The sequence below is a fragment of the Battus philenor genome, unplaced genomic scaffold (genome assembly GCF_028537555.1).
Source record: "Battus philenor isolate CCGP_79_NKW_IND1 unplaced genomic scaffold, ilBatPhil1.0.hap1 SCAF_3, whole genome shotgun sequence".
Taxonomy (NCBI): domain Eukaryota; kingdom Metazoa; phylum Arthropoda; class Insecta; order Lepidoptera; family Papilionidae; genus Battus; species Battus philenor.
Window position 1 is genome coordinate 1,655,046 of NW_027181693.1, and position 23,186 is coordinate 1,678,231.

General features: G+C 35.7%; 1 protein-coding gene across 3 annotated transcripts in view; it reads right to left on the reverse strand.

Moving 5' to 3' along the window:
• The window catches only part of conu (Rho GTPase-activating protein conundrum), a 91,243-nt gene that overhangs the window by 8,883 nt on the left and 59,174 nt on the right, over nt 1-23,186 (reverse strand). For 2 of the 3 annotated variants that reach the window (XM_068770198.1, XM_068770199.1), the window contains one exon: nt 15,172-15,410. In XM_068770198.1, the coding sequence (XP_068626299.1) occupies nt 15,172-15,410 (239 nt within the window). Of the gene's footprint in view, nt 1-15,171; nt 15,411-21,663; nt 21,748-23,186 lie in introns of those variants that run through there. The other variant, XM_068770200.1, reaches the window with a different exon arrangement.

Below are 23,186 nucleotides of genomic sequence, written 5' to 3' on the forward strand. Positions count from 1 at the left end.
GAAGCAAAAAATAACCTCAAAAATATTCAGCGCGGCATTGAACTGAACAAAAGACTGCTTTATAACATTAATGCTTTATTCAAATTTAAATTTTTCGAACAAAATCAAATAAAGTTTTATTTAAAATAAAGAATTATAATTATTAGTATTAACATGGAATCAACATATAATTAGCACTGAATTAAATTCGTTTTTAGTTATATTTTAACTAATTTATTACTGAAATATTTTGATTCAAAAGTAAAGTGAAATTTTCATTTTAAACTCTCGGGCATTAGGTAGGTAGGTTTTATTCCTTTTTGGTAGTTTGGTAGGATTGTCTATAACATTTACCAAGCGTCTGTTTGTGAAACGTTGGAATATCATTTGGCACCATCCAAACCATTTTTTAAGGATGAATTTTTCGGGAAAAAAGGATCAGTGCTGCTGATATCGTTCCGTAACCACCGTATTCGTCTGTTTTGGATCAGTGCGATTTCTGGCTATTCATCAAACTCAAAAGGAAAATGTAGGGACGCCGTTAAGACACGATTGAGGAGATAAGAACCAAAGAAGGTCTTGCAGGCTGTACCGGAAAAAGAATTTTGCAACGGTTTCACAGTCTGGGATGAAATCACTTTGAAATAATAAATAAAGAATATATATTTTATAAACAAATCAACCTTACTTCTTGATCACAATATTATATGTATCTAATGTTTTTGTATCATCCGATAGATGTCCACACCAAAGGAAAGCCCTGCACCATGAATCAGCAGCGACCTCCCGCGACCCTATATCGATGGTTCGATCTCTTCATTAACTAAACTTAGACTTTGTAAAGTAAGTAAAGTGCATCGCCCGCCAGCCCGCTGATAAATGTGTTTCATCCCTCCACGGGGCATCTTCAGGAGTTATGTTACACCGATTGGTGCCAAACACAGAGTGGTGATTTGGCGGTGGCAGTTGTGTGATTCGCATTGTTTGCCGCATACGCATTTATCAGTGGGCTGGCGGACAGTGCACTTTGTTGCACAACTACGAATGCATATGCGGAAGTGGCTAAATATTGGTCCTTTTCTTACTTAGGATGCACTTCCGCAAGGTAACGCCTGATTCCATTAAATATTTGTTAAGTTAGTTTTGTTATTTTTTAAAATACGTTTGATTGTTAAGTAAACTTTGCGTGGTGCTATTGCAGCACGCTATTTTTTATTTCGTTCACCGCTATTTCGCATATTGAGAGGGACAGTTTTTAATAATGTAATTTTTTTTCACTTCTATTTACATTTTTTTACTCTACTTTTTCCGTCACAAACCAACTCATACATTGCTCTATTTTTCTTAAGAGTGTCTTTCATTCCTCTGGCTTACTAAATCTTCTATACAAAACCTTTCTTGCTTCTCTCACCCTCAAAATATCACAGCAGGTTTCCTTTTATATGACATTGCAATTTGTCCGTCTAATTATTTCCTTATACGATTTTTATAATTATTAATTTAAAAAAATATACCCAACCCTGCTGAATCTTAGGAACGTAGGGGAGATTTTTTCGTCGCCCAAGAAGGCGATGCACCACCATTACAGTACACCGCTATTATAAAAACATTAAATAATAACTATACACCGGAGAGATAGATTTTCATATACGGGATGATTGTAAATTGGTGTAAACGTGTTAATGAATAGCAAATTTATGAGCAAAATATCAAAATTTTACAGTGATTTCCATATTATCTGCATGAAGTGAAACCATTGATTTTTGTATAGGATGTAACCAAACATTTCCACTTTTAAAACTTTAACACAATGTATATAATCTGTACTTGAATTATGTTTAACAAGGCGAATATATAAGGTGGAAGAAGTTTCACACTCCGTCAGTAGGTCAAGCAGGCGAGAGCTTGTCTATGTATGGGTTTACGATCGGATCCGGTTCCCTGCGGAAGCGGCTAGGGTCCGGACCTCTGCTCGTAGAACCCGCTCGGGCGGTCGTTTTTTATCGGCTGTGGTTTCTAATGCATTTATTTATTAGCAGAGGTAATGCTAATGTGTCTTTATACCGGAAGACACGTGTACTTCAAGAGAGTTCAACTATAATAATTGATACAAGGTTCTGTCCTCTTGGACACTATTTAACGGAATTCTAAACGCGATTATAATGACAACTAAAAACAAAGTTCTTTACAGGAGGCTTTTACACTCACTCAATGACACGTCGATGATATTTTTATTCTTTTACTCCAATTTATAGAAAGTTCGAGATAGAAGTCAATCGTCGAATCCTACCCGGCAGTATACGTAAACTATGAAAGATTTCCTTGTCCAAAAACCTTCACTGCCTAGACTTAAGACAGCGAGGACTACAACGAACTTGTGTTACCAGTGATGACTGAAGGCAGATTTATGGTCTTTCATTCCTGGTCTCATTGGAAAGCTTACAGTTACAGAGCCACGGAGAGGGCTTTGCTAGAGATCGAATCAGGAATGACGAGATTTGTAGACAAACGAAAGTAACACACACAGCCCAGTGGATTGGAAAGTTGGTTGAGATGGTTGATAAGGCAGGAGTGGGTACCACGGGCTACCAACCAACAAGGAGGATGAACTACCTTGTTAACATCATAGAATGCACTGGATGCAGACTTACTGCCGCTTTCAACCGATCCCATTGGAAATCCATGGAGAATCCTATGTAAAGGAGTGATCATCATACGGCTGAAACAGTGATGATGACAGTTGCCAGTAGAAAAGAAAAAAATATTACAATTTTTAAATACTACTGTTCATAGCCGTTTGCTGGATTATAGTATCAAGTATATATTTTTTTGAAATAAATGTAACAATTAAAATCGATAAAAACAATCGACGATATTAATATTTTTATCACTGACAACACGAGCTCCGGTTAGTGAAGGGCTAAAGGCGTATGTATAAATTCGAATCGGCTAATTCCCATTCCGAGCGACATCCGTAATATTAATATTCGAGCAGAGGGAACGCCGGGTGGGTTCCGAGTACACGCATGATTTGATTTAATAGCTAGACTACTGTTTCTTAGAAATATTATCAAGGGTCATTGGCCTGCGGTGCATTGCATCAATACATGTTTTAACTTCTTAACTAAAGCATATTACTGTCAATTACCGATATTACAATAAATCGATCATCAAACACATTTTTTTAGATAAATTCATCATAACTAGATGTTGACAAGTCATTGATGTTAGAAGCCCTGAATGCTATTTTAGGCAGCCATTCCCGGGGTATGCGTACTACACGCTACCCCGGAAACCCTCGCGGTGCTGGGTAGGGACCACATCGATCCAGCGTTCAGTTCAACACAGAGTCGCTGAAGCTAGTGGGTTCAAACATAACCTTTTTTTTCGGTGGGGGAAATCTTCCGGAGTTCAAGATGCCCCGCCTCTGGGGAGAGGACAGGGGTATGTGGTATTCCTACCCACTAACCCCCCCCCCCCCCCCGGTGGGGGAACGCGTTATCTCCCGGTTAGGGATCGCCACGCGGTCTTTCCTCGCGCCGTGCTATTTTTTCGATAGCCCGTCCCGGATCATGCGTGTATACGCTACCCCCGAAACCCTCGTGGTGCTATCAAGATGGTTCGAGACCACGTCGAACCATCGTCCGCCTCAGAGTCGCCGAAGCTAGTGGGAGTTTAGGGCCCCCACCCCAAACTCCCGCGGCACCGAAGGCCCCGTTTTTGGTAGGGGAGCACCATTCACCTAAAGGGCGTCTCTGCGCTGACGGCGTCTTCTCCGAGCGGGATCTGTCCTCTGCCGATCCCGTTCGGCCGCCTCCTTCTGGACCATGACGGTCTCACAAAAAGAGGCCACGACCCTCCACGCCGGTGACCCGCTCAGCATCGCCGACACGACTTCTGGCAAGGAAAGGTCCTGTCCGATCTCGTCCCCCAGGATCCGCCGCTCTGATAGTGTGTTCAAACATAACCTAACCTAACCTCACCATTCATAATAAAAACTATAGAGAATCAATTTTATTTGTATAGGCGTGCCCGAAAGATCGCCACGATGACTTGTCTCGCGCTGCCAGGTTACAGCAACTTTCCGTGACCTTGACTATGTCCTCAGTTCACCTGATGCTTATTTCTACTTTAATTATACAGACCACCAGTGTACATCTAAATAATAATGCCAGAAAAGACGAATTTAATACAAACTTATTAAACTCGTAATAACGTACATTCTTGTAGGTACCTAACGCGATTTGATCAGATACACACTGCAAACTTAGTCGGATATTTTATATGGTTATTAAACTCCTTGATGTTTTAATAAGAGCCGACTGTCGCCCACTGCAAGGCATATGCCTCTCTCAAAGACGCCACGATGTCCTTCTAACTCAGTGATTCCTAAAGTGGTCTATATCGACTCCCAGGGGTCTATGACAACCTGCAACGCGTCTACGTCAGCGAAAAAAATTTGGGGGTCCATGAAATGAAAATGGGGGTCCGCGATAGTGGATCTAAACACATACACTGATAGTACCTATTAATTTACATCATACTATCTTACAATATCAAAAAATTTACAGACTGGACATCATTAGCCGAGGAGATTTAAGATTAACCCTTACAAAATTGACGCTAAATGTTGATAATTTATAATTAAAGCATCAGGTTCATCCTTCTCAATAAAAATATTGACTTATTTTATTTTATTTATAGTTTGTTTATTTAATGTTACGTATATATTTACATAACAGATACAAAATTTTATTTTGAGTAGTTTTAATTTAAATTCAATTAATAAATGTATAAATTAACGTGTATTTTTACTTTAAGTTTTTAACACTAAACTTAACTACAGTTAGAAATTTACTGGAAATCAATATCAGGTAAGTAGGGGGTCTACCCAACACGGAAAAACATGGCAAGGGGTCTACGACACAAAAAAGTTTGGGGAACTCAAGACTTTACCATGTTCTCTGTCCACCCAGCGGTGGGCTAACGTGAGCTTTATTATCGCTTAATAGTTTATTAAAATTACAGTAAACTTTTTCAAAGTTCAGTCACAAGATTACATTACATGTTCACGTGTGACATGTAAATCGACAATTGAAGAATTGACCTCGCGTTCAAACATCATTGCGGTCACGGGCCGACGGGCGTCTGCGCAATTATAAAACGCTTACAGCGAATATAATTCAATGATAAACGCTGTTAAAACGCTGCGTTTTTACTGCGTATTTAACTAGTACTTTTATTTAAGGATAATTAATACCTGCAGTATTAATACCTATGACCTAATTTCTAATATTAACTGAAATATCAACATCCAAAGCATTATTACTTTAAAAATTCTATCATCACTTTTTTGTATCAATTCCACATATATTGGAATATATTGTGAAGACCGTCGGGAACAACCGACGAATTCCGCGATCGAGCCAGTCGGGGCTGACGGCGAGACATTAAAAATATGCAGGTACCTCGCAATATGGAAATAAAGTTATGTTACAGGCTCTATTTTGCGTTTCACGTTTTGCATTGGGGTGATGAAATAAATAACGGAATAACATAGTTTCGTCCTCCAGGAGGCTTTATTGTTTATTAACCTCCTGCCTAGCGAAGAACCGTCTTGAAATTACTGACGGATGAGGGCAGGTCTCAAAGAAGACCGCGAGTTTGTCGTGTCAAGTTTCGTCAGCGATAACAAGCGATAGGCGCCATTTACCAGTAGTATTAGTAAAGTTACGAATTTGCACGCAAATTGTGAATAAATACATTTTTTTAGTATTAGTGACATTTTAATTAGAGCTCCATCTTGACATGCACTAATATTAATTAATATATCTTTAACATAATAGAGTAATTCATTCTCAATCTATATATATATATATATATATATATATATATATATATATTAGCGGGCCCAGAAAGTAAAATTGCTTTCTTAAGTTAAAAGTTAAAGATAAATATTGCACATCGAGTTTTGGAAAGAGACAATCGGCTTATTTCGGCTTCGTACATCGTTATCTCTGTCGCACGAAACACAACAACTGACAAAACGTCACATAGGTAGTGAGGGACAGAGATAGTACTCTACGAAGCCAAAATTAGCCGATAGTCTCTTTCCAAAGATCGATGTGCAATATTTATCGTCGGGTACTGTAACAAGTTTTTATTTCTAATCGACAATATATTCACCTTCGTTATCAACCCTATGCCATCTAGTATACGTCTTCCAAGTACGTATCAGATATCGACATGCGCAGGAAATACTTTACTTTCCGGTCCCCCAAATGCAATAATTACATAGAAAATTTTTACACTTTCATTTCTTCACTGATAGTTTAATAATGTAAATCGCCGAAGGCAGTAAATGAGTTGCAACGGATGAAAAAAATTATAATGATGAGGAACGGAATATAATTGCGATGTAAAAGTGGGACGGCTGTAAAAAGAGGTGTGAGTGAATTGTTTTTAATGCTCTGCGAACATTAGCCGCGGTGTCACGCATGGAAGGCCCCACGGATTATCTTGCCGATTCGCCTCTAATAACCGCTGTCCGGAATAATTGGAGTCATTTTGAACGTTGTCATAATGTGGATATGCCTTTTTATATTATAAACTACAGGAGTAATTTGTTTTTATTGCAGTTCGAAAGAATTTAGTAAACTTTCTCATCACTTGGATCTTGACTTATTTAACACAAGAGCGGGTGCGCACTGACTGATCTTTTGTGTTTGATTTCCTTTATGTTTGCTTATTTATGTCATATTCCTTCATAAATATAAAAGCCTATTATTAGCAAAATTGTTTTTATCAATGTCATTATTATTAAAATGTAAACTTTATTAATAATAAATTAATAAAATAAACGATTTTACTCATATATTATAAATTTATACAACGCATTTGAAATATGGTTGACGGATATTTGTATGAGAGGGAATGCATAATCGCTTACGACTAGATAGGAAAGAATCTCCACAATGGCAAATCCTCTACTTGTATGTCAACATTGCATCTTTGTTTAGACATTCTTATATACAACGCAATAGAGTATGTATGGCATTTATTGCTCATCCATACTATTTTGATACTGATTATGTTATCTTAGTAGCAGAAGAGGTAATATTTCTCTGTCATATATATAATACCCGTATAATGAATAAATAGATTTTACCTTTGCAAAGTTTTATAGTTCAAAAGTACAAAAGGTTGACATTAGTTGGTCGAACCAAATTCGATTGAATCATGACATATCTCATGCAACGTCTACGATGCCAAGTAAATAAACACGTGGAGCAGCATAATGAAGCAGTTGACTATAGTTATTTATTATTTGTTTATTTACTTTATTGGAGATAAACAGTAACAAAAGGCAGTAAGAAAGTACAAGCTTAGAAGCTTAGAAATATAAAATTAATTACAGTTGTTACCCTATAACTATCTCACTGAGAATATATAATGATTTATAGTCAAACAATGAAAAAACAAATAAAAACATTATTAAACAGGGATCAACGACTATGGTTTACATATTTATTATGTTTATATGGTTTATATATTTATATTATATACTAGCTGATACCGCAAACGTTGTTAAGCAAAAAAAATATTTTTAATTTTCAATTTAAAAATAAGGGTTGATCGTAGAGGGGTGAAAATTTAGGGTTGTATGTATTTTTGTATGTTGTATCATAAAAAAATAAAAACCAAAAATTTCGTCAAAAAAATTAAAAAACATTTTAAGTGTGAACAACCCTTATCACTTTGGGGTATGAAAAATAGATAGTAGCCGATTCTCAGACCTACTAAATATGCATATAAAATTTGGTAAAAATCGGTCAAGCCGTTTCAGAGGAGTTCAAGTTCGAACACCGTGACACGAGAATTTTATATATTAGATTTATATTATGGTTTAAATTGCATTGTATGTACTCAATAATTTCAATAATTTATATGTCCAAGATAACATGATCCTCAGCAATAAGGATATTGGTGAGTAGAAGAGGACCAGACAACAATGTTCATCGCTTCAGTCAGTAGACGATCACTGTGAAGCACAAGCTTCCCTCAATGATACGGGGGATATATCATAATCGCCACACTTGGCAAGCGTGATGATTGCAGAGAACGCTGCAGTCAATCCTCTTGGCCCTAGTTTGTGAGCAGTGACAATCCTATATAATGCAAGTGTTATTTATATAAGATTCAGAAAAGGACCAATATTTAGCCACTTCCGCACATGCAGTGGTATTCGTGCAACAAAGTGCACCGCCCGCCAGCCCGCTGATAAATGTGCATGCGGCAAACAATGCGAAGCACACAACCGCCACCGCCAAATCACACAACACGTATTTCACCCCTCCACGAGGCATCTTCAGGAGTTATGTTACACCGATTAGTGCCAAACTCTCTCTCACTCACTCACTCTGTGTTGGCTAAATATTGGTCCTTTTCTTACTTAGGATGGACTCCCGCAAGGTAACGCCTGATTCCATTAAATATTTATATTAGATTGTATCCCGGTAATCGATCCCGCGACCTTCGGTTGCAAGTCTTAGTTCTTTACCGCTGAGCTACCACTACTCATGATGATCTATTAATAATAACTAGAATAAATACATAATGAATATCTCTCCAGCCTGCTGAAAGATCTAGGCCGCCTAAGAGCAAATATATCAGCTTATTTCTGAAACGGACTTCATAATTAGTATTGGTAGGATCATTTCATATTTAATGAGATAGATAGAAGAGTCTGATGGGTAAAGTTAAATTCCAATGCATTATAAGGAGTCCTCCTTGGAGCTGCAATACCCGGCCTTCACGAATTGACGGAATTCTAAAAACGTATGTATAATATGCGTAATAAGTTACAATTAATAAATGTAGGAAGTATTACCGCGTTATAAAGGAAGTGATAAAAAAGCCCATAAACAATGGTAGCAATGAACTAGATACAGGCGCAGAGGTCGGGGACGCCTTGCGTGCCGGACTGCAATCAAATTGGTGGTAGAAGTGAGATCGGCTCGATCACGAGAGCCCTAGCTTTGCCTTGTAAATACGCAAATAGAAAACTTTGAATGCTTCCTCTGATTGAAATTGGTGTACATTATAAGGTGAAAAATATGATTAATACATGGCCATTAAAACAATACATGCATTGTGCGTTTCAATATTGAAATATTTAGTTTACTGAACAATTTTCGTTTACTTGTAACTAATTTTTATTCGTCTAATCCAGTGATTCCCAAAGTGGTCTATATCGACCCCTAGAGGTATATGACAACCTGCAAGGGGTCTACGTCAGCGAAAAAAAATTGGGGGTCATGAAACGACAATGGGGGTCCACGATAGTGGATCTCAACACATACACTGATAGTACCTATTTACTTAACAGATACAAAATTTTATTTTGAGTAGTTTTAATTTAAATTCAATTAATAAGTGTAAAAAATAACATGTGTTTTTACTTTAAGTTTTTAACACTTAACTTCACTACAGTTAGAAATTTACAGGAAATCATTATCAGGTAAGTAAGGGGTCTAACCAACACTGAAAAACAATGCAAGGGGTCTACGACACAAAAAAGTTTGGGGAACTCTGGTCTAGTCGATCAAAATGTACAGAACCCGGCGATAAATATTGCACATCGATCTTTGGAAAGAGACAATCGGCTAATTTCGGCTTCGTAGAGCGTTATCTCTGTCGCACGAAATACGACTGACAAAACGTCACATTGATAGTGTGCACATGCATGGCGGTAGGTTAATGTTCGAATTTTCTCATTCGTGTTACATATTTAAAGTTTTCACTGGTATATTGATTTAAAATAGAAGTTAGGATAATTGTTAGTAATTTATTTGGCTGTGATGAATCTTAAAACATGGATACTACACACAAGCGCACATTACAAGGTGGATGCCGGATTACTCCGGCCCTGGTAACTAAAGGGTTAATTTCGAAATAATATATGATTTTTTTAAATAATTATTATTATGACTATTTCAGTCATAACACGTTTTCTGCTTGGAATAGGCCTCCACCATTGGTTTCCGTTTTGATGACGCGTCGTCGTCTGTGGACACCCAATGTTCATGGTCTCCAATAGGTCATACAGCACCTATTGGAAATCTATATGGTAAGCCTATATCTAGCAGTGGATGTTCTTTGGCTGAAATTATTATGATAATGGCATCATTAAACTTAAGACAGACAGAGGGTTTCAAATGCGTCGTATTATGACAACGCATAACAAACTTGTTTTTTTGTGTGTTGACTAATCACGTGGGCTCAGGAATCTTGGCTCAGGCCTATAAATTATTTCTATATCATCATCATTGAGGTCTGTGGTCTCTAAATCAATATATTGCGTAATGAGAGCATGATACTAATAAAAAATAATGAACATTCCCACCATTATTGACATTTGTAAGTTAACTTTTTTTTAAAGTGATAAAGGTATATTTTCATACAGCCACAAAAATAGTAAATTTTATGTATTAAATTATTGCATACCAAGGCGTCTATGTACGATCGCACCATCGCCAGACCCTTACAGCTTCCAAACTTCTCCCTCATCTTTACTCGTACCGTGTCACAGATCATCGCGGCAACACCAATCGCATCACAACACAACACAATAGCCACTGAACAAAGCAATAGCTCGCAAACCACCCAATTCAGTTTTGAAATTCGCCGGACGCGAGGCAATTTGTGTCGGCATTACGTCCGTCGGTGAACGCACTATTGTAATTAACAGACTAATAACTGAATATTTTTACTCTGTAATTAATAAATATAGCACTGGCACATCGTTGTACAGATTATAAATATGAAATTTTAAAATTCGAATCGATAAATATTATCGAATTTTCATGCGAATTTTTATGTCTTAGTTTAGACACGTACGCAGTCTTCAAATTGTAACTGTTTACAAAATTGTATTTGAAATTCCCTTTTTAGTCTTAATTGCATATTTATCTAATGAGTGACGTTCTCGCTTATCGTAACGTCAAATGGATCCATACGTCTTGCTAGGGTGCCCATCGGTTTTTAACTAAATTTGAGACATGTTTTATTTCGTCTCATAAATATTAATGAAGTTTCAGATAATTTAACTTAGTCATACGCATTGAATTAAATAAGTCGATTTGAGTCAACTTCTTTATCAATTTTCAAGTATAATTTGTCTATTAAATTGAGTAAGTCAATTCAAGGTTGCATTTAATATGGCAAGTGAGTAAACCTTTCGAGATATGCTAAACGTTTGGTTAACCTACGCAAGGACGATCGGCGTGTGTTGAAACACTCGAAACTATTTCCCACTAACACTTTAACAATTGTTTCGTTTGACATATTAAGTAATTACCGCACTTATATTAACCAGTAATTGTCCGCACCGTTTACATATCATAGTTACCGAAAGAGGTTAACAGGGCGCGAAAATGAGACACACACACACAGATTCGTGTAAATAATTTTTTTTTAATTTATTTTTAATCCATTACATTTTATTTTGTATTTCACGAAATCTACTTTTCATCACTTATCTTCTTCCATGCTTAGCCTTCCTTTCCGTTACCTATATTCGCATGTCGCAGTTTTTACTATTTATCACAGTTTTTTCATTATCACAGTTACTGACTCATTTGTTTAAATTATCTATATGTAGAATGTTTTTTAATAATTTTTCATTATTATATTGTGATATTTATGTTTACAGTTTTAACCTTTATTTTCTTAGGTTACTCAAGGAGAAAGTGATCCGAAAACGGGGGTGATGATTATACCCAAAGGAGGAGAAGATTATCTATATCCTTTTTTAGTTCAGCTTTGCCTGTTTGTGTATGTTCGTTTACCAGTCAACAAAGGACTCAATTTTTTTTCCTACTCTGTGAGATTGAAGGGAGAATTACCTCCGCATTGACTAAAAGTAAGGGTGCAATTTTTTGTAATTAGTACCAAGAAAAATTCAACAGTTTTTGATATGTAGCAAGAACACGCAGAGCTTTCAAACTTTCTAACAGTGCCATAAACGAAGAACAATAACTATTGGAAAATCATTTCTGGAAAGAAAGCAAGACACATCATGAACGAAAAATTAAGCATAATATCTGCTATTAGCATTTAGCTTCCATAAGCTAATAGCAGGCTAAGTGCATAGCTTTATAGAAACTAAATATGTCGGTAAATCGAATTGAAGTTTTACTTTATTATTTCGATTCTAGCATATATATACATTGGGCTAAAATAATGTAATGTAAAATAGTATTTAATTTCAGTGTGAAAGTAAATGAAAAAATTATTGAAAAATATAACTGTCCCAAAAATAAGATAGGGTAACGAAAGGTTAAAATTAAAAAAAAAACTAAATGTTTTCTAATCTGAACATGTAAGTTTCATTGCTTATACAAAATGATTGTAATCACAAAATGAAACCTTATATTTATAAAACTTAGGTTAAATTTCCACCGGACATTATGCAAATTTATTTAATATAACAAATCGCCTGTATCAAAAAACGGTTTGTAGAACACGATGTACAGTGACAGAGTGTCAGATGTCGGTGTTGTTTCTTTGGTCTGCTGTACATATCGGGTGTCTGTTTGAGCGTTAATAAATCACCTGTGACATTGTTTATAAATGATATTGTTACGTTTCGATGTTGCCGTTTTGTTAGTATATTTATTACAGTGCTGATTAACGTACGCTTGCGTGGTTTCGATTGAAGTTGATGCTGTTAGCCCGGGGACTTTTACGGCTTTATGCTTTACGGAAGGGTCTGTGACCTTAAAAATAAAACAGAAGCTGAACAGACGCGTTCGAATTGTACGATCATATCCGCACGTAGAAAACCGCTCTACCCGAGTAGAGCTGTGTGGAGTTATGTAGACCACAGGCGAGCTAAGGATGGATTCGGATCCAACATCGATTCGTCGACGCTGTTCGCGATTAGGGAGCGGGCGGCCGCTCCCCTAAGAACGGGTGTTGTGGCGATTAGATGTGTTGTTGTGGAGTTATTTCCTGCTACTTCTTCACAATTAACCTTACTAAATAGAGTCAAAAATAAAAAAAAAGTTGACGATCAACAAGAAATCTGTGAAAAGTTCCAATGTTGAATTTATAATTAATATGTATATAATTTTTTAATATCATATACAGAAAACCAAACAAAAAAATCAAATGAACTACAATACTACAATGACAGGTAAAAAATAATAATTTATTCCAGGGATGAGCAACACGCGGCCCGCGGGCCTCTTGCAGCACGTTAAACATGGCCCGCCAAGCGTTAATAAAATTTAAATTATTTTGTCAATTTTCTTTCATCAACATATATTAATAAAATTAATTTTTATAAAATGGTACCACCGATCAAGGCTGAGTGATGTATGATTAAAATACTGCATACTTGTAGCTACCTTTTAAATTCTGTCTAACACTGGCCGGCTTCAAAAAAAAACAGTTTCAAAATTCTCATTCTAAAATTAAAGTAAATTTGACTATCTGTTACTTTCTTATTCGTTTTTAAATTTTCCTCTCAAATCTCGACTTTTTAATATATATATTCAATTCTAATATTATAAATAGGTGTTAATTTTAATCGGCTTTTTGATTAAAAAGGTTGCTGACCCCTGATCTAGTACATCATGATTAAAATGGTTGACTAATTCTAACATCAAAATTAGTTACGGTCAACTACTAAGAATTTATTTATTGAACAATACAATTACAAAAAACTCGAGAGTATTCATATGAAGAATCAACCAAGGTCAGAGTATTGACTCCAATGCTCCATCCTAGATGTATCAGATAACGAACGAATTGTCCGCATAAAAACTAAATTACAATTACGAGGTTTTATTTCAATTAGTTTTAGAGGTCTAGTGGTTCCTGAAAGATGAGCACATTTATTTATGATTTAGGACACCGTATTAAAACGCTCATAGGACAAAAATTAATATTTTCAATATATGTCTTTGAGGCTTGGGTTCCAGTATCTTTGCCTTATGATGGACTCTGCAAAGCATAGGCTTGCCCCAAATATCGTCTTGATGACCAGTCTTGCGCTGCTAGACTTCTTCCTGCATTAGATATAACAGCTGAGCGAGGTTGTGGAACCTTGTGGGGAATGACATATCGTTACTAGGCTTTGTTAAGGCGTTGTATACATGGTATAATCTTCTGCGAAAAAGTGATGTGACAGAAGGAGGCTGCTGAGATAGAGAGAGACAAAGAACATCTGAGCTCCCCGTCCGCAGTCCGGAGACCTGGACGTCGGATATTATACCGCGCTGGTCTCCAACCCCCATAACATGGCCTTGTCGGCGGATTCGGAGTGATCCGCCGCAAGTACGTCCTGGCCCTGCCATGACACGTGAACTAAATCTAGCGCAAGGAGTTGAAGCACTAGGCCACCGCCGTAGTATGCGAAAGCGTTCCCGTAATTTCAACAAAAGGCGTTCAAGAAGACCGTGGGGTTTTAGCCGGTAAGAATCCGCCGTAATCCTTTCATTGCCCACGCAACAGGGGTGTGTCCTATACAGGATTTCCCCACAAAAAAAGTTCTATAACCTATCTCTGCAATAGAATTTATTTTTATTACAGATCAAGGGAACAAATAAATAATTGTGGAAGTATCCATAGCGTGTATACCGGCTCGTGGTCGTCATTCGATATTACAATATGCCGGCAGTTGTTACTTTTAAATTAAAACCTAGGGGAATCCCCGACCAAATAGACTTAGTGATTCAATTCCTTTATAGAATACGTGTGAATTCTTACAAGCTCGAATAGCATAGAGTATTCTAGACGTTCTAAAGAGATCACTAAGATTCATTTGTAATTTGGGATCGCGTATATAATCATTTTTTCATATCATTATTAACAGTGATGCCTCGTGTACATCATGAGAACAATTCTATACGAGACCAATTTGATAGAAACTAAAATCAGATTGAACTCATTTATAATAGCGTCCTTCGTTTTAAAGTTACCGACAGTTCCAAACGCAAACTAATCTAACAAGAACCTGCAACTAATTTAAACGAGTTTTTTGTGGTCAATTTAACAATATCCTGAACACAATAGTAGAACAATTTATTACCCAAGGTTTATTATCACTTAGATATATTTCATTGTATAATAAATACTAATTGTATGAAACATATAAGGTTAAACAAGCTAAAAAGCAAATCTCACCTCTAAATCCCGGAACACATCTCTGATGTCAGGTTTCTTGGCCCTGGAGGCGGCTCGCTTCCTTCTGACCGTGCGGTTCAGCCTTCGGACTCGGCGGCGGACCGCAGCCGCTTGCTCACGGGGCAAAGGCCTAACCGCCTCACCCAGCTGGGCCTCCGTCACCTCGAGCCCGGCTTGGAAGGGCGCCGCGAGGGAGCCCAGCCCAGCCGCTTGCAGCCATTCTGTTTCTAGTTCGCCTTCTGTAGGACAAGATGTAATACTATAAAATCATAAAATACGAAATTAGTTCTAATATCTTGAGAAGTAGTTTTATGTTATTCTTTGAAACAATTAAGGCAACTTAAAGCAAAACACAAGTGTTCATTAAGTAAATAGTTTGATTTTCGTACTTAAACTTTTGAGTTCACAATTTAATACAAAATAGAAAAATAATTACAACCGGATTGTTCGGTTATATTCTCCTCTATTTGTTTGTAAGTTCATTAAAATATCAATGAATTCATCTATAAAGTTTAAAAATAATTTGCGAAGACATATCTCAAAAAATTTGTAAGAGGCTCTAAAGGTGTTATACTAAAGAATCCTTTCTACTGATAATTTTAAACTAATGAAGCCTATGGTCGCATTGTTCTTTTGTGACCTAGGTAATCTTTCGCTAATGTTTTAAATATTTTTTAACTTACTGCTGTTTGTTGAGTCTCTAATTAGATGTCTATTCTAAAGTAGAACGCTTTGAACAGAGATATAAATGGTAGAAGTTAGATTTGTAAGAAGGACATGATGTTCGTAGATTTTTCTCGATTATGGTAGTTTTCCTACTTTAGTTTTTTGTACAAATACAACTAATTTTGCTGTCGACCAATGGACATCATGTTGGTTGTTGATGCAAATTGATTATACGTAAATTATTTTCCCAGCACACGGTGTGTGTATGTCTTCCGGCAGCAGGGCTAACAAAAACCGACTTCGAAGCAAAAACTATACGGTTATTGAACCTGCCTACGCCGGAGGTTATTCGAGTACAAAGTTCGTTATACACGACTTAATTTAAATGCATCTTAATTGTGACCGCTTTGCGGTTGCGTCATATATCTATTGTGTCATAGTCTAAAAATAGTGTAAGCATGTATTATTTATCTAAGTATAGTCATGCACGTGAATTTGCATAAATCCTTGACAGTTTGTTTGAAATGTATTTCTGTTTTGTTTTCGTTGCCGACGAAATAGATGAGGTGGCAGGAAGTGGACGAATCCGGGCAGGGCAAGATCGGTCATTGTAGCGATCTTTGGGGGATCTTTTCCCTATGCCTTGGAGTGGGAGTTTATCACCAGATGTGATGATGATGAGAGAATTGCAAGAAACTTTTATCATAACACAAATTCACAAAAAAACGACTTAACGTTTAACTAAAAGACAAAAAGACTTAATGTGTTCTTTCTGAAATGCTATCCCTACTCCAATTAAAATAAGATTTGATATTCATATGCAAACATTATAAAAATATATACAGTACCCGGCGATAAATACTGCACATCGACCTGTATATCTCTCTGGTCTAGGTTTACCTAGATCTGGATTAAAATTGTAAAGGTAATGGATTCTATGATACAGATTCTACAATACTCTTTCTAAATTCAAGGCCTCTAAAAATGTTTATACAAATGCTATATTTTCGATATGTATATCTATATATAGCTTTGTATCTCTTCCTTCGTCTCGACAAAGGCTCTCGTCAGCAGGAGATTCCTCATTCTTCACCATTCATCACCAAATTTTTGTACACTGACGTAGTTTCTACTAGTTTATATATATATAAATTTTTATTAGGTTATATATTATTTCTGAAAGCACTAATTTATATATAGGATGTACTATACTCGTATGTTAATTGACAGCGATTGAGTTATACATTCACCCCTTTAAAACTTTATCGGATCAACCTGTAGATAGATCAAAAATATATAAAGAACACGAAGAAATGTTTATTTGTCTGTCTGATTTCTCGTACAAGCTACACGGGCGCGTTTTGAACATCGCAGTGGTTTATTTGTGACGGGATTCTGTGCAGGATGTTGTTTGTTAGCAGGCCGCGCTATTTTCGGCCAGCCGGGAGTAACATCCGAAGCTGCACGCGACTTTACCCGATTCCAAAGGGTTACGAGAATACAAATTTAAACTGAACATAACATTTACATCGACGCCACCTACTCGTTCAATCTAAGTGTTTTTGAAATATAAAACACTAACTTAAATATATAACATAATAATATATTAAAATCTATGATAATGTTTACCATCATTGTGCCTATAATACAGGGTGGTTGATTATAGGTTTAAACGTTTTAAATCTGTGAATGTATGACTTGTGGTCCATCAATGTCTGGTACACCCAGGGGCGGTTTGTCTATAGTGCAGGGTGTGCAATGCACACGGGCGCCCCCTGAGATAGCTAAGAGCATCGTCTTGGACCATCATGGTACAACAATGATATGACAGAAGCTGCCAGCCAGCGCGGTGGCGGCAGTAGCATAAGAAAGGCCGTAACTAATACTCTAAGCTATACCTACTTATAAAATAGCTTGTTGGAATATGAAAAAACATTCTTCTTACGACGGTAAAGTTAATAGTTATAGCCACGGGAGGAGGGGGGGGGGTTGAGGTCTAAAAATCACTGGTTTCAGAAATAATAAATAATGTAATGATATATATTATCATAAAGTAAAAAAATTTGAAAATTTCAAATTTTCAAAATTCGAATATTAAAATGGTATCGAGCGGTGGTATCCGAGCGGTAAAGGAGCTATGACTTGTGATCCTATGTCACAGGTTTGATTCTTATGTAATTTGTAGACTAATTATAAAAGATTGCTCATAAACAAGTTTCTTGAGGATGAGCAGATGCATTCTCAGCTGACCATAATAAGACACTGCAATCGCCAACAGTAAAGCCTTTTTCTGATAAATGAGGTTTGCATTCACCTCTTTTGCACGCATAATTAACAACCCTGTATTCCAAAAGGTAAGGTAAAATAGATTTAAAACTTTTGATTTTTATAATTTTTGATCACAGTATTATTTTTCACCTTATTTCTAAAAGTTTTGTCTGTTAATTCAAGACGGAATCGATGTCTGTCTTTTCATCCTATTCTCTGCTTTTCTCAACAGACTACTTTACCTACAACCAGGCGTTTGTCTAAGTTATTTGGTTGTCTACGAAATGATCAAAGTAAAAAAACATGTTATGAAGAGCCAACTTTTGATCTTGAGCTGACAGAAGATGAATGTGTTGGTGCATCTTTCTATACATGGTACGTGGAACATTGTTTTCAGGTCTGCAGCGCGACTTTAGATGCCAGAGATATCACGACATAATAACAAACGCTATTTGTATTTTATAACACATAGTAACAACTAACATAAAGATTATTGCTTATATATTTACGATAAATATTAAGTTAACATAAAGTATACCAAAAAAAATTTTTTTTCTTAACTTACAGTTAAATATATTTCATAGTTAAAAATGAAACTTATTGGAAGTCTGAAATAATAACTACTTTTTTTTACTTTTACTTTTTATCTTACATTTATTTTACTTGTACTTTGTTTTTCATTTTAATTGGCTGGTCAGCTGTGATAGAATTAAAAAAAATATGTAGACAGATTTCTATTTATAAACTATACTATTGTACTATATATATTATTATAAAAAAATTAAAACATCCACGTTATATCTGACATAAGACAAATCTCAATATTCCTAATTTAAAAAAATCAATGCGTTCAAGATTGGGGATAAGTATCCGAATTAAAATTAAATTTATCTTCCATCTCATATATAAATCTTGCCTTCTCACTCTAAACGTCTTTCCGACAACAAGAAAACATATATAAGTAATAAAACAATTAAGTCGAACATAGAACTTGTTACGGAAGACAACGACTGTACTCCACAACGACGTATACCGTAACAGATGATGGCCTCGTTGATTGTCTGACGAGAAACAATATTCTGCCTTGGCGACTGAGTCGTCTTGCTTTACCTTGGTGACGTCACAAGGAACGGACCTTGAAGACCCGTGATAACGTGTCACAAGGACCCCAACACGTTTGTTCTTTTACTTCAAACACACTAAAGTGTAATAAAGGTAATTAATAGATTTTTTCTCTTTTCAACATTTAGCTCAGAGTTCCCCAAACTTTTTTGTATCGTATACCCCTTGCCATGTTTTTCCGTATTGAATAGACCCCCTACTTACCTGATATTGATTTCCTGTAAATTTCTAACTGTAGTGAAGTTTAGTTTTAAAAACACATGTTAATTTATACATTTATTAATTGAATTTAAATTAAAACTACTCAAAATAAAATTTTGTATCTCTTATGTAAAATATACGTAACATTAAATAAACAAACTATAAATAAAATAAAATAAGCAATAAGTCAATATTTTTAGTGAGAAGGATGAACCTGATGCTTTAATAATAAATTATCAACATTTAGCGTCAATTTTGTAAGTGTTGATCTCAAGTCAGTCGGCTAATGATGTCCAGGCTGTGGACCCCCATTTTCGTTTCATGGACCCCCAAATTTTTTTTCGCAGACGTAGACCCCTTGCAGGTTGTCATAGACCCCTAGGGGTCGATATAGACCACTTTGGGAATCGCTGATTTAGCTTCTAATTTTTTTTATTTATTTTGCTAATCCTGATAATCCAAAATGAACTTTGCGCCTTCCCTTTGGCATTGTGACCAAATATACGCCCCATATCAATTTGAACTATAAGGTAAATTGTATACAATAAAACGCTGTCGTGACTCGCAGCTGGGAGAAGAAAGATCCGTAGCAAATAGCAACCCTCTTCCAACTGTCTGCACGCAGTAAAACGTAAAAAAAAATCGTAAACAAAACACTAGCGATACATATTAGAATTAATTTTAAAAAAATCTCTCATTTCTTGTACCAAACTAATCACTGAAATAAATTTACGTTTCCGGAATTAATAAATCCGCTTCCATAGGTATGTTCATATTAACATACAATTGTCGTAACTTGATACAAATATCGCAACGCAATAAAACAGAATGATAAGTATTTTTTATATTGGATATTAGATAAGTAGTAATCTAGCATTAAACTTGAAAACTTGTGTAGTGAATTATACTAAATATATACTGTCAATCAGTGATTGATCAGTATTTGACTTGGTAAAAATGTAGATATGAAGTAATAACACACAACTAAATAATCAACGCACACCATTACGTCTAAGCTATTCCTGAATAACTTTATAAAAATCGAAATAGTAATATCTTATTGTATTTGGATACAACACGCCATAAATACACGTCAACCTAGAGTCAAAATCCAAAACCCTACAAGAACGGAAGTCTCAATACTGCAGCAATTTAGATAATTATCACTCTTTAAGTATAGCACAGATTTCACGAAGGAGAGAGAGAAAAAAGAGGTCTTATTAAATATATATATCAATTTTATAATATTAAGACAAAAACTCCTTTCGACGTCTAATACAAAAATTTGAAAATGGAATGCTTTATATATTACTAAGATTGTTACATTCTATTGCCAAATAATATTTTTTAAATATCGAATATAAATAAGCAATGATCAAATAAACATAGATATCCATGCTCAATTATCATAACGGAATCGCATTGGCGTTGCGTAGTGACAGTTCACGAAATAGCGGGCGTCTTGGATTCCGACCGCTATTAGCTTTAATTGCGAATGGATCGTTAAACGCGATTTATAACGGCGTTGAATTATCATACTCGTAAGATTTTACGAGCGCACATGAATTGACGCGATATGGGTAAACATTGATACGCATAATCTATCACCGAAAAATAAACGAAAAATTTTCTGAGGTCTAATCAATTTTTTTGACCTGCCTTAGGTTGCTATGCAATTGGCACATGCAGATTTCGCGGGCACGAGGAAGCAAGGCCCAGAGGCTAAAACCGCTCAGCCTAAAACTTTTTTTTAGTATCGGGAGGAAAATCTTCAAGATACTCTGCCCTCGGGGGGAAGGATAGGGTTATGTGGGATTCTGACCCACCGAAACCTTATCGGTGGTATTCGATACCTTTGGAGAGACCTAAAATCTAAGTAGGGAAGCTCAAAGGCAGCCATCGTTGTATTAGTTTAATCGATTAGTTCTACGAATGTGGGTATTTTAGGAAACTTTTTTTCACTTTCGGATAGTAATATCTATTATATTGTTAAATTCGCTCGTGTTATATAATTTTAAAACTTTTATGATGATTTTTTGAAAATTGGCGAACCTAAAAATAACAATTTTTTTAAAAGATTTATTGTTACGTAGGTAGTTTTTGTTTATTAGTTAACAGTAATTTTTCGTTCAGTTACTTCATGTACTACTGTTTAATGTAAAAAAAATTCAATTGTAAGTTTACCTATTCATATGTGTTTTCATTGTTCGAAAAAGTACCTATTATTTCACTCACCTATAACGTATTTTGCGTGAAATCGACATAACGCTCCCATAACACACATTGCAATCCGTTATATTTTTGGATTTTGTTTTCGATGAAATACAAAAAAAAACAAAGAGTACAGAGCACATCACATTGTTACGATTCACGGAAACACATTGTTCACTGATCAACCGTTACCGTTGCACTAAATTCAAAATCACGCGATCTTCGATTCCATTTATTTACGCGATTTTATTTGGAAAACCAATATCGTATTTATATTACGATTATGATAAGACATTAGTTGGCGTAAGATGAATCAACGGCACGTCATATACAATTGTCTGCATTCATTCAATGGAATGTTGGCGGGAAAAATTACAGGCTGTCTCTTTTTATCCTATTAAGAAAGAAAGGGGTGGGTGTTAAACACTTTTCGGGAAGGAAACGATGTTGTTTTGAGTGGGATTGGTGACGCAGTGTTCGCGTGAGTCGGTCGACGTCGCGTCTCTCACTGCGTGGGTTCGACTTCTCACCGCGGTCCATAATGGCCCTGTATTTATAGACACGATAGAAATTTAGTCGGAGAATGAAATATATGTTATAAAACTATCGGTATCCGATAGGTTGAACGACCTGTTTGGCAAACTGTCGAGCTACGACTAGTCCGAGTAGCAATGGATGTGACTCGTTTGAATTTCACATTAATACTAATAATAAAAATTTCGATAAAATTAACATTAATAACAGGACCGTCTGATAAACTGGTATTCTTTTTTCAAATTTTGATATCGACCTAAATATGGTTTACTTTTTTTGATATATTCTGTGTCAAGCCGGCTACGGATTAGCGGTCAAGGAAACTGGCCGTGACGAAATCATTTCAAACGATACTCGGAATCGATGCCCAAATTTATGCAAGCGATCATCCGGAACGTATAAACAAATAATAAAAATGTACTTATTTTGTATTCAATTTATTTTGAAATAAAATAATATTGAAGTGAACTTTAAAAACATAAAGTTACCTCCTCTAATTGTAAGCTTTGTAATTTAATTAAAGACCTCTATAATATTATAGAACGTCCTCGGAGTATATATTCCAATATGACATGTATGTATGTATATTATATGGAAAAAAAGAGAAAAAAAATATGAATTTTAATTCAAAAAATGATTGAAAATCGATTAGTGAATATCTAATAGCACTTGCTTATATAAAAATAGCACGTGCTCAGGTAGAAATTCCTTAGTTTTTTGTTAATTATTCTTTATATAATTCATTGAAGCCGACTCCATACATTCTTACCCTTAATATTTTATGGTTTTAATGAGTATGATCTGTACACAATCTATAACTAAGTCTTATTTTTACAGAGAAAGTACAGTCCGCACCCGCATGTTCCTAATTACCTGACGAGCGCGTTGAGTAATAATGACGCTGACTGTACATCGATATATTTAAACCGTCTAGACTTGTTGCACGTTGACATTAATATAGCATAGGCGACGGTCCAATGTTTATTTTTATTTTTTATACGCGTACAACTAGA